Source organism: Aulonocara sp. 'chitande type north' Nkhata Bay, linkage group LG11, assembly GCF_057382095.1.
Source record: "Aulonocara sp. 'chitande type north' Nkhata Bay isolate Kocher_YH1m ecotype deep benthic linkage group LG11, A_spYH_male_GT1.1, whole genome shotgun sequence".
In the NCBI taxonomy this organism is placed as follows: Eukaryota; Metazoa; Chordata; class Actinopteri; order Cichliformes; family Cichlidae; genus Aulonocara; species Aulonocara sp. 'chitande type north' Nkhata Bay.
Window position 1 is genome coordinate 15,134,703 of NC_141354.1, and position 13,884 is coordinate 15,148,586.

General features: G+C 39.2%; 1 protein-coding gene across 2 annotated transcripts in view; it reads left to right on the top strand.

Annotated features, from left to right (window-relative positions):
• LOC147318685 (CUB and sushi domain-containing protein 3-like) overlaps positions 1-13,884 on the top strand; it is a 255,640-nt gene that overhangs the window by 15,017 nt on the left and 226,739 nt on the right. For both annotated transcript variants that reach the window (XM_086310755.1, XM_086310756.1), the window contains exon 2: positions 7-229. In XM_086310755.1, coding sequence (XP_086166881.1) covers positions 7-229 — 223 coding nt within the window. The remainder of the gene's footprint in view (positions 1-6; positions 230-13,884) is intronic.

A 13,884-nucleotide genomic window follows, 5' to 3' on the forward strand; every position in this document is an offset into this window, starting at 1 on the left:
TTCCAGGTTTTATCCATTCTTGTGGAGGCACTTTAAAAGGCAGGAATGGGACAATAGAAAGTCCTGGCTTTCCATATGGATATCCAAATGGAGCGAACTGTACCTGGGTGATTGTTGCTGAGGAGGGGAACAGGATTCATATAGTTTTTCAATCTTTCGCTGTGGAGGAGGAATATGACTTTTTATCTTTGTATGACGGGCATCCACACCCGGCTAACTTCAGAACGAGGTAAGAAAGCGGCAGTGCACCTTCAAGGCTGTGTTTGAAAGCTGGCAGACTGGGGTGGAAAGATGCAAGGGAGGGAAGCCTTCAGTGCTCAGTTCTGACAGAAAGTTTATCTTTAGGCTGCACATGACAAAGGCTACTTATTTTCTTCAGGGAGATGTCAGGCAAGTCTGATGTGGTGTGCAAGGGGTGTTGTGTGTCCAGTCTTTTCTGACATCGTTTTGAGTGGAAATGTAACCGCCTTCTGAAAACTGAAGATTTTTTTACTGAGGAGAAGGGAAGTGCTGCATGACTCTGATGGCTGATCTGACAGGTGCTCTTCAGTTAAAGTATACATAAAAAAACAAAGTCCACGAAATCTTGTGTTGTGATGCATGGGTTAGCTCACTACCTATCTTTTTTATTCGACTGCTTTACTGGAGGAGACAGAGGTGGAGACAAACATCAGAAAAACATGAACATCAAACACAAAGATTTCCTGTTGCTTTCTCTGGTCACTGAACAGGCAAACAACTGTTTCCTCAGTGAGCTTCCTAGATTCTTCCAAAGTCCCTGTTGCTTTGCATTTTCAGGCTGCCCTCTTAGTATTTCTCTCTGAAAGTATTATTTGGACAGTAAATTCACACAATTTTTCCAAAATGGGCATCCATGTACAGAAACAGACGTACTAACTGCTCAGGGTTAAATTGACACGTTTTCTCAGATAACACCATTCTTGGCCATTTTTGTGGTACATGCCTTCCTCAAGGATTTTGATTATTAAAATATTGCTAATGCTTTTTATTGAACACACTGATCACCAACTCAGTGCTCAGTGAAGCCATCAAACTGTGCAAATTGGTTTAACTGTGAAGGTTTTAAGCCAATCATCATTGACGTGCTTTATGAGAAAATATCAGTAAATATATAAATAATTCGTTGTTTAAAGGACACGTTATATATGTGACTCATAAAAAATCTGCACTCTAGCATTCTTGGGATGTTCTATTTTCTACTTTCCCAAATAAATCCTCCTTTAAAGAATCATTTTATGTTTCACTTTCAAAGGAAAAAGCCATTTAGGTCTCACATTTTCCTTGTCAAAACTAAATTGCTCAAAAATAAACGCGGTCTTCACAGATAAGCGTTATGTATATTATGAGAAGATTATCTCTACGCTGAGCGGATAGAGAAGTGTGGATACACAGATCATCAGTTTTTAAACCTGTCAGAACCTTTTCTTTTCTTTCTTTCTTTTTTTTAAAAAGAGACATTTTGATTACCCACTTCTATTCACAAGCATGCTCCATCAGAGGCGAAAGTGGGGTCCAGTATTTCACAGTGAGACACTCCAAGAGGCAGTGCCAAATGATTTCTCCTGGCCCATTTATGTGGTTCAACTTCAGTGGAAGTGGACTGAGGTCACTGATAACAGAATACAGGATTTATAGCAAAGAGTGACAATGAAGGAGAATAATTCTAGTGCTGAATCACTGCTGATACTTTAGCAGATGAATCACTTTAGATACTTAAAAGATCCAATTGCATAATACCATCAGGCTTATACACTGAAAGGTTTGTCACCACGTTGCTCGATTCACCATCGCATCCTGATCTCACAGTCTCACGTAAGTCTTGTCACAAACAACCAGAAAGAATCAACAGTCAGAAAGAACCAGTACGAGCAATAATCAGTCATGTTGCAGAAATACTGCAAACTGAACCAAACCAAAAATCTTCTGCTATTCCACCAACACACTGACTCACGCTTGTTTTAACCTTAGTAACATTTAAAAAACAAAAGCAAAAAACCCACAACAGAATTCAAATATTAAAAGGTTTTCAATGTCAGAATTTTTATTTTAATCCCAGTCCTACCAATTTACAGCGAACCTCAGTAACTACTAGCTCATGAGTTCAAAGTGAGTTTAGCCAACTTCACTACAGGTTGCTTCTGCAGGTCTGATGAATGAGGCTGACTATAAATAACTATATACGTTATTATCCTTATTAGAAACAGCTGTTCGATGGGGAATATAAAACTTATAAAAGAACAGACAGGTGTGGGCTGAAATACCAACAATCAGCTGCTTGCGTTTTGTGTGGGGTTTTTTTTGTTTTTTTTTAATAAAATAAACTATGCCTGCTAATGTGGTTACTGTCCTGGCATTAGTTCAAATATAGCCAGGACAAAATAATTTCTTGCCTTGTTTCTTTTGTAATCATATGTTTCTGAAAACATCAAGGAAACAAAACTGTTGTTTTAAATTTTGCTTTCTTGCTTCGGGATAAATTTATATTCTTATTTAACTGAAGAAGATTTATCTGCTTGTCATTATTCAGTTTTCTTATTGTAGCGACATGATTTCAGCTGTGACAATGTTGCTATATTTTCAAAAAGACAATATTTTTTTGTCTGTGTTGATGATTCTTTTTTTTAAAGAATGGGATCAGTTTTAAATTTTGTCATGGTCATAAGTCCATCCCTTATATAATCAGTCATGCAGACAGAAAAATTGCTTTACTTGTGCTAAATTTCATGTGGGCGTGTAGTTTTCCCAAAACAGCAATTAATGCTTGTCAACATTCAGCAAGCCAGACTGTTACTGGACTGACCCACTATCAAACCGTTGTGGCTTAAAGCTGAAATAAATATAGTGTTAGTTTTAATCTAGAAATGACTCAGACATGTTCCATAAATGGTAAAATATAAAAGATTTTAATTTAGATAAATAATCTCATTGTCTCCTAATTCAACAATCATTGCAACAAACTCGGTTCAACTGTCATGCTTTACCTGAAACCCGAGCCCTAATTCAAATAACATTTGCCAGTTTTTAATTACAGTTATTCTGAACGGTTATGTAAATGATAACATGATATTATCACATCATGAAAGGAGTTCACTGAAATTGAAAATAGCATTTCCTGGAATGGATCATTGTTATTTCATGTGTTGAATGATAATACAGTTCTTTAATACAGTTCCTTAATTTGTTGGACAAAGAAATGATTTTTTGTAGTTTTCCCTCTGTACACCGTCACATTGGATTTAAATCAAACAATTAAGATGTGATTGAAGTGCACTGTTAATTAAAGATGGTTTTTCAATATTTTTTCTTTTTTCCAGTAACTGTTTAATAATTGCACTTTCATACATGGCCCACCTGTTTCAAGTGGCTCAAAATTATTTGAACAAGTGACTGACAGGAAGTTGGGTTTTTTTTAAAAATAGCTTTTCACTGTAATTTTAAATATGAAACCCAAAGAGATGTCACTGCAAGTGAGAGGAGGCATAATTAGGCTCAAAAGACCATAGAAGACAACAACAAAAAAAACATCTTAAGGAACCTGCACAGTTCTCTGAAGAAAAAAGGGGAGATTAATGTGTCCTAGAATGATAGGGAAAAAATATGGAGAAGGAAATAAAGAACTTCCAAAGCATAACACATTATCTAACATGGTAGAGGCATTGTTATGAGATGGGCAGGTGTTGCCAGTTACTATTGTTTGCTGATGACCCAACAGTTGATAAAAGTAGTAGGATGAATTATAAAGTGTACAGGTTTATACTCTGCTCGGTATTCTGCTGAAAAACTGATCAGACAGTAATTCATAGAGCAAAGTGATAATGACCCAAAACATACTGCAAAAGCACAAGAATTTCTCAATGCAAAGAAATGAGATCTTCGTCAATGACCAAGTCAGTCACCTGAACCCAATAAAGTACACTTTAAAGTTACTGTAGACAGAGAGACCCACAGAAAAAGGCCAATGACCAATAATGAGTTATGTTATTTATAAGGGTCAATATGCAACAGAATAAGGATGCACTTAATTATAATATTACCAGGATCAGAATTAGCAGCTGGGTACTTGAACTCTTGAGACATCTGAAGTGAAGTTAGTCTGCTTACTGGTTATAGTAACAAACTGGGTTATGGTCTTCTACCTCAATTTGGGCTGGGGTTGAGCAACTGGGGACATGTGTCTGGGAAGCTGCAGTTTCCTAACCATGACCTGTAGCTGGTAAGGCAGGCCTGCCTACCAACACTGACCAGAGCAGTTCAGGTGGGGCACAGCTGCGTAATGTGGGGCTTGTTAGGCAAAGAAAGGTTGGCAGAGTGCAGAAATTATATATAATGGACTTAACTAATGTTTAGCTGCTATATGACTTTTAACTTGCTCAAATGTAAGGATGTATTTATGTTTGTAAATGTATTTGCACGTGTTTAAACAAGAAAAGACTCTCTGAACTGGAATGGAAAATAATCCAGAAATCTGAATATGAAGGAATTATGAAAAAAGGAGAAAGATCTGAAACAGAAGACCAAATGGAAGTAAACTTTCTGTTATACTTGCTGGACTTTGAGGGGTGCCTTTTTAAGATATAGTTAAGGATATGTGCACTGTGATGAATGACACATACAAGTCCTTTGTTTAAACTCCAACCCTACTTTGTTCCCTCCAGGGATGGTACGATTTACAACATGATAAATTGTAGACACACTTAACCATCTTCCCCATAAATCTGCCAATGATAGCAAATTCTCATGTGTCGGCTTTTTAATTTTGGTTGTGTTTTGTTTGGTTTTGGGGGTTTTTGGACTGAGAATTAAAACTATTTTGAGTCAAACATATTAATTTACTTTCCTTCTAAGCTCCGTTATTGGTCTCACTGAGCCAGGAGGACTATTAGGTCCTAGTCTGTCTTCCTTTGCTGTTCAGGGGAGCAGCTGTACCATTATCAGCAGGACATGCTTTGGTTCTGGCAAAGACTTCCCTGCTCTCAGCAGCTTTACTGCATTTACAGTACATTACCACAGTTGTAGTCAACTTGAATAACTGTGTTTAAATGTTACCTGTCTGCTCCACTGACTTCGGTGCTGCCTTCTGTGTTGGCCCCTCCACCCCACTCCTTACACACACACTTAAAGTGAAGACGTCGATGGTGAGCAAAAAACGTATGAAGTACATTCCAGGGTTTGTAATCGCCAGAAACTATTAAGCTAAGTGGCTAACATGTATATACATGTGAATGTGTTAATAATGTCTGTTTAAACCCTTTCTCGTGATTATTTTCATGTTGGCATTAGATAAAATAAATAAAACAAAATTTCTCCCTCTGCTGTTACTGCAGCTTACTGCAACTTCTCCATGTCCATTTCATGTTTTGGAAAGGCAAAATGTGAAATGGGCATAACCTTGTCTTTAGGTCTCGTCTGGTCTTTAAGTCATAGTCATTCCAAATTCTGCTGTAATTCAGTTTGTCAGTTGGACGGCCATGCGAGGAGCAAAAATGGTCTTTCTTCCCTCTGGTTAACATTATGTTTGTCATTTTTATATCTAAAGGTTTAAGGGCAGTCTCTTACAGATTGCTGGCTGTTTAGATAGAGCTGTTTAGCTTTTATGCATAAAACTATCACACATCATATCTCAATGTGTTAAAAAGATTATGCTGGATATCTATATTGATATGCATTGAGTAATGTATTAAGAGCCAAAGGACACATCATTTGATAGAAATAAAAAATTATCAACCTACAGAGTGCTGAATTTGAAGACACCACAAAAATGAAAGTAAAAAAAAAATGTGGCAGCTAGGTTAGTCCATTTTGCCCAAAGTTCATTGCACCAAAATCATACTCAGTAGTTTTATAGCCCCATGTACTTGTATGCATACTGCCAACATTGGGGCATATTCCTAATGAGATGATGGATGGTGTCCTGGGAATATCCTTCCAGATCTGGACCACGCACCATTGGGCTCCTGCACAGTTTGAGGTGGAATCTGGCAGGATTGGATGGGCAAAACCATAATATTGTTCTAATGAGTTTTGTGGGGGCAAGTCAGTGGTATCAATTTCTTCATCCATTCTTCATCCGAGGGTTTCATCCCAATACCTGATGGCAGTCAGGTTGCTTAGCCTGACAGAGACAGTGATACTAGTGGCCTTCTGGACGTAATTTCGGAGTTCTGGCAGTGTTCATCTTTGCACAAAAGAGCCAATACTGGTCCTGTTGATGGGTTAAGGAGTTTCTATTCTTCCCTGTCCAGCTCTCCTAAAGTAACTGCCTGCCTCCTGGAATCTCCTCCATGCTTTTAAGACTGTGCTGGGAGACACAAACCTTCTGGCAATGACACATATTGATGTGCCATCATGCAGGAGTCGGTCTACTTATGCAACCTCTGTACGGTCCACAGATCGCCTCGTGTTAGTAGTACTGACTCTCACCTTAGCAAATTGTTAGTGGCCTCCAGGTAAAACCATTCCGTCTTTGGGTGTTATTTCATTGTTGCGGCTGTCTATACATTGCAGCTAAAACGGATTTACAACTCCCTCTGCTAATTAAACGACCAAATCAATGTCCTAGAAGTTAAACTGACTTGTTGCTGTACTTGTATTAAAAAGTGTTCCTTTAATTTATTTTGAGCAGTATATGTATATATTTTCTCACTTCTAATACATTGCACGTTGCTGTTCCCACATATTGTATGGGGATAATTGGCTTGTATAACCAAATGAAATAACTTTATAAAAAGAGATAATATTTGAGTTGGAATTCAGATTTCAGCTTGTATCACTTTTACAGCTAATCTATCAAAATACCAAAAGCTAAAAACAAATCTCTGCAGTGGCAATACTTTTCTGAAAGGTAAAGCAAAATAGAGGAGTGTTGAATTTGTGTTAATAGCACTCTGCTCAATAGCTTTTGTTTAATTTGTTTTCCCAGCTTTTCACTGCTGAGTCAGTGTCCTTGTGGTCAGGGATGGATAGTGTGTGCAATGCCTTGTGAGCTGACGATATTTTCTCAGCAGTATTCAGTACTTTGAAGATTCTACCACAAAAAAAAAATGTTAGTTGGTATATTATATAGCATTATTTTCTTAATTCTTTGTGAGTCTCCATAATACTGCCAACTGTACTCTGAGGTGTTTGTTTACAGAGATGTCAGATTAAGCATCTGCAATGGATAGAAGCTGTAATGTTATGCAGTGATGATAACATGAAAGGGGATGAAAGGGGAGCTTTGCTGAATCAATATTTTGATGATTCAATGATGAAATGTCATTAGCATTATAGTTAACTAACAATATTTCACAGTCAGTCTGTAGAGCAATAAATATTTAGTATTTTCAACCAAGGAATCGCCAGGGAGCTGCACAATATATACACAAATTCTTGTACCCAGGAGTTTAACTCAATATACTGAGATACTAACCAGTAGAGCTGGGCGATATAAGATTTTTTCATATCACGATATGTTTGTTTCATTTCAGGCGATAACGATATCTATCACGATATAAGCCAAATAACTATATTTGTTAGATTTAAATGTGCCGTTGCTCACAAGTAAAATGTGAAATAATCAGCAGCTTGTTTTGATTTAAATATTTATTTCCCATAATAAGTTCAACAGGGTAGATGTACTAAAGGAACATGAGACTTTTTCAGATAAATAAAGGCAAATATTGCAAACTACACAAAAGGCAGCTGCTAAAGCGTTTAAGTTTCAAAATAGAACAAACGAAACAGACTACTAAATTGTCAATTCCACTTAAAAACAAAATATTAATTCTAAAAATAAATCTTAGTTTGTTTTACAGAAGAACAGACAAAATTGACTAACTTTTGTCAATATCAAATAAACTGAGAACTATATAAGGAAATTCTCAAACTCTCCTTGTTGTATAGCTTAGCTTTTCAAAGAGTTTTAACAGTTACTTTAGTCTGACAAAAGCCGAATGACGAATTAGCGCTTTCAGTCAGGGATTGAGCATGCACCGGTTTATTGTATTACCAGACTTGCTTTCGGCACAATTTTTTGTGCCGAAAGCAATTTTTTCGGCTACTGTTTTTTGTCAGACTTGAAATAGCCGAAATACCTTCACATTACGGAACTTCTATGGCTCTTCCGTTCGACAAGCTCTCCGGCATTGGAACCATCATCAGTTTTCTCTTCGGTAACCTTCGGTCACGCTCTCGGTTGATTTTTCTCTAGTCGGCACACTCATTTCCTCCATTACCCGGGCGGCACGGCGGCTGGCTGCTTGCCAAACAAATACACACGTGCGGCGCCGGTGTTCTGGGAATCCATCCTACCTTACGCGAAATTCAGTGGCAAATTGTCCTACCTTTGTGAATATTAGCTAGAAAAATACTCTGACCGGTAAAATTAACTGCCAAACCAACCTACCTTTGTAAATGTCACCTACAAGCATACTTAAACTGCTAAAATTTTGTGGCAAATCATGCTACTTTTGTTAATCTGAGCTAGAAGCATACTTTAATAGCTACATTTCAGTGGCGAACCATCCTACCTTTCTGAATATGAGCTAGAAGCGTACTTTAAAAGCTAAAATTCAGTGGCAAATCATCCTACCTTTGTTAATAACAGCTACACACCTATTCTGACGGGTAAAATTAAGTGCCAAACCATTCTACCTTTGTGAATGTTACCTACAAGCATACTTTAACGGGTAAAATGAAGTGGCAAACCATTCTGGCTGTATGCATATGAGCTACAAGCATACTCTGATGGGCAAAGTTAAGTGGCAAACCGTCATACCTACTTAAATTGGTGCTGGAATTACTCTGTGACAGCAGAAATGTGCATAAACTACTTACGGTAGCACGTTTTGCCAAAGTAGGATGGTTTGTCAGAACACCGGCTTGGCACTTGTGCTGTACGTAACAAGTCACGTGATGTGACGCTGCGGCTGTGATTGGTTCGGCTCTGCGCTACTTAATTTGGATTGGCTGTTCTTTTTTTTTTTAAGAGGACAAGAGCGGTGAGGCCTATCGCAATAGTTTAATTTTTCTATCAAGAAAAAGTTATTTCGCGATACATACAGTGGGGCAAAAAAGTATTTAGTCAGCCACCGATTGTGCAAGTTCCACCACCTAAAATGATGACAGAGGTCAGTAATTTGCACCAGAGGTACACTTCAACTGTGAGAGACAGAATGTGAAAAAAAAAATCCATGAATCCACATGGTAGGATTTGTAAAGAATTTATTCATAAATCAGGGTGGAAAATAAGTATTTGGTCAATAACAAAAATACAACTCAATACTTTGTAACATAACCTTTGTTGGCAATAACAGAGGTCAAACATTTACTATAGGTCTTTACCAGGTTTGCACACACAGTAGCTGGTATTTTGGCCCATTCCTCCATGCAGATCTTCTTGAGAGCAGTGATGTTTTGGGGCTGTCGCCGAGCAACACGGACTTTCAACTCCCGCCACAGATTTTCTATGGGGTTGAGGTCTGGAGACTGGCTAGGCCACTCCAGGACTTTCAAATGCTTCTTACGGAGCCACTCCTTTGTTGCCCGGGCGGTGTGTTTTGGATCATTGTCATGTTGGAAGACCCAGCCTCGTTTCATCTTCAAAGTTCTCACTGATGGAAGGAGGTTTTGGCTCAAAATCTCACGATACATGGCCCCATTCATTCTGTCCTTAACACGGATCAGTCGTCCTGTCCCCTTGGCAGAAAAACAGCCCCATAGCATGATGTTTCCACCCCCATGCTTCACAGTAGGTATGGTGTTCTTGGGATGCAACTCAGTATTCTTCTTCCTCCAAACACGACGAGTTGAGTTTATACCAAAAAGTTCTACTTTGGTTTCATCTGACCACATGACATTCTCCCAATCCTCTGCTGTATCATCCATGTGCTCTCTGGCAAACTTCAGACGGGCCTGGACATGCACTGGCTTCAGCAGCGGAACACGTCTGGCACTGCGGGATTTGATTCCCTGCCGTTGTAGTGTGTTACTGATGGTGACCTTTGTTACTTTGGTCCCAGCTCTCTGCAGGTCATTCACCAGGTCCCCCCGTGTGGTTCTGGGATCTTTGCTCACCGTTCTCATGATCATTTTGACCCCACGGGATGAGATCTTGCGTGGAGCCCCAGATCGAGGGAGATTATCAGTGGTCTTGTATGTCTTCCATTTTCTGATGATTGCTCCCACAGTTGATTTTTTCACACCAAGCTGCTTGCCTATTGTAGATTCACTCTTCCCAGTCTGGTGCAGGTCTACAATACTTTTCCTGGTGTCCTTCGAAAGCTCTTTGGTCTTGGCCATGGCGGAGTTTGGAGTCTGACTGTTTGAGGCTGTGGACAGGTGTCTTTTATACAGATGATGAGTTCAAACAGGTGCCATTCATACAGGTAACGAGTGGGGGACAGAAAAGCTTCTTACAGAAGACGTTACAGGTCTGTGAGAGCCAGAGATTTTCCTTGTTTGAGGTGACCAAATACTTATTTTCCACCCTAATTTACGAATAAATTCTTTACAAATCCTACCATGTGGATTCATGGATTTTTTTTTCACATTCTGTCTCTCACAGTTGAAGTGTACCTCTGGTGCAAATTACTGACCTCTGTCATCATTTTAAGTGGGGGAACTTGCACAATCGGTGGCTGACTAAATACTTTTTTGCCCCACTGTATCGTTATCCTTCTATCGCCCAGCTCTACTAACCAGTATTAAAATTTTTAATGGTTTCACTGGCACAACACTAAGATAAAAAGTACCTGCTCAGTGAACCTAAATACAAATCCACCTCATCGGTTAAATCACAAGCACACATTAATAGGAGCATGAATAAGGGAAAGGGGAAAAAGAAATAATTGGAGTCATCAGTAACAGTATTAGAGCTCACAGAGGTTGTAGGCATGTTGTTATTTTGCCAAGAACATACCTGTTCTCTTCTGTCTGCAGACTGTGAAGGTCAATTGCACATTTGTGACTGGCATCAATCTAATCCACTATATTATGGCTTTAAAGCAAGCCTACAGGGAGTGCAGAATTATTAGGCAAGTTGTATTTTTGAGGAATAATTTTATTATTGAACAACAACCATGTTCTCAATGAACCCAAAAAGCTCATTAATATCAAAGCGGAATGTTTTTGGAACTACTTTTCAGTTTGTTTTTAGTTTTAGCTATTTTAGGGGGATATCTGTGTGTGCAGGTGACTATTACTGTGCATAATTATTAGGCAACTTAACAAAAAACAAATATATACCCATTTCAATTATTTATTTTTACCAGTGAAACCAATATAACATCTCCACATTCACAAATATACATTTCTGACATTCAAAAACAAAACAAAAACAAATCAGTGACCAATATAGCCACTTTTCTTTGCAAGGACACTCAAAAGCCTGCCATCCATGGATTCTGTCAGTGTTTTGATCTGTTCACCATCAACATTGCGTGCAGCAGCAACCACAGCCTCCCAGACACTGTTCAGAGAGGTGTACTGTTTTCCCTCCTTGTAAATCTCACATTTGATGATGGACCACAGGTTCTCAATGTGGTTCAGATCAGGTGAACAAGGAGGCCATGTCATTAGTTTTTCTTCTTTTATACCCTTTCTTGCCAGCCACGCTGTGGAGTACTTGGACGCATGTGATGGAGCATTGTCCTGCATGAAAATCATGTTTTTCTTGAAGGATACAGACTTCTTCCTGTACCACTGCTTGAAGAAGATGTCTTCCAGAAACTGGCAGTAGGACTGGGAGTTGAGCTTGACTCCATCCTCAACCCGAAAAGGCCCCACAAGCTCATCTTTGATGATACCAGCCCAAACCAGTACTCCACCTCCACCTTGCTGGCGTCTGAGTCGGACTGGAGCTCTCTGCCCTTTACCAATCCAGCCACGGGCCCATCCATCTGGCCCATCAAGACTCACTCTCATTTCATCAGTCCATAAAACCTTAGAAAAATCAGTCTTGAGATATTTCTTGGCCCGGTCTTGACGTTTCAGCTTGTGTGTCTTGTTCAGTGGTGGTCGTCTTTCAGCCTTTCTTACCTTGGCCATGTGTCTGAGTATTGCACACCTTGTGCTTTTGGGCACTCCAGTGATGTTGCAGCTCTGAAATATGGCCAAACTGGTGGCAAGTGGCATCTTGGCAGCTGCACGCTTGACTTTTCTCAGTTCATGGGCAGTTATTTTGCGCCTTGGTTTTTCCATACGCTTCTTGCGACCCTGTTGACTATTTTGAATGAAATGCTTGATTGTTCGATGATCACGCTTCAGAAGCTTTGCAATTTTGAGACTGCTGCATCCCTCTGCAAGATATCTCACTATTTTTGACTTTTCTGAGCCTGTCAAGTCCTTCTTTTGACCCATTTTGCCAAAGGAAAGGACGTTGCCTAATAATTATGCACACCTGATATAGGGTGTTGATGTCATTAGACCACACCCCTTCTCATTACAGAGATGCACATCACCTAATATGCTTAATTGGTAGTAGGCTTTCGAGCCTATACAGCTTGGAGTAAGACAACATGCATGAAGAGGATGATGTGGACAAAATACTCATTTGCCTAATAATTCTGCACTCCCTGTAATCTCACAGCAAAGATGCTTTAGATCCTTGAATCCTGCTTCATAGAGCAGGTAACGAAAACAGAAGAATGACGCTTTGAACCAGTTTTGACTTAACAAATGTTTTTTGTCTTTTGTCACTTGAATGATGTCAAAATCCTCTACTGGTTGTGTACTCAAATGTCTGCCTCATTCATTTTATTACCATGCTCTGGTGGCTAACAGACCAGCAAACTGTTGGTTGAAAAGACTCATGACAACATTTTGATGTAGGTCAGATCAGTTAGTTGAATTTTATAGTTTGTTATTAGCATAGGCCTGATAACAACCAATAAAATGCATTCCCTTGGTCTGCATTTGCTACCAAAGGAAGGCCATCCTGACTTTGATGCAACAGATATAATAAAGTTTTTAGATTGCACTGTAGTACTGTTTAACACATCAGTATTAGTTAGATTTGAACTATATATTGATCTATATATATAGTGCTAACTACTGATGCAAAGCCCAAAGCCCTTAATGCAGCGGTCCCCAACCTTTTTTGCGCCACGGACGGGTTTATGCCCGACAATATTTTCACGGACCGGCCTTTAAGGTGTCGCGGATAAATACAACAAAATAAAACTAGTACCGGTACCGAAAAAAAGAGATAATATAACGCTGAAAACCGATAAAAACCCTGAAAACTATACATTTCACACCTGAGCCTCAACTCTCGCGGACCGGTACCGGTCCGAGTCCCGGGGGTTGGGGACCGCTGCCTTAATGCATCAAAGTTAACATAATTTGGTGTTGGATTAGAAACCCATTTGCAACAGTATTAGCGACAGCAACACTGTCTTCCCCTCCTCTCATTGACACACTTCACAGCTTGCTGCAGATGGGCAGGCACACAGCCCCGTCATTAGCTGCTGAGCACATGACAAGTAGCTGACACTTTGTGAGGACTTTCAAGAGGTCAGTAAAACCCTAAAAAAATTAAGCAGTTATCACAAATCTTAAACTGGCGGGTGCACATTTTAACATTAGCCGTTTAACTACTAGCAATTAGCTAATAGCCACATTAGCCTTGTGTTATCGTTTAAGGAGCGGCTAGTGGCTATGGCTAATAAAAAATGATAACCTTAAAGTCGGAACTATCAGCAAATATTAGTAGTTCTGACCATCTCTAACATTAATAGACATTTTTAGTTAGGATGATAAACAGTGGACATTATACCACTGCTATTTTTTCTATAAATTGCTAAATTCCCAGACTAAAGATAAAAAAAAAGAAAGAAAGAAAAATTTGTGGTACTGTGTTAGGATGACTTCTGTGCAACAAGTCCA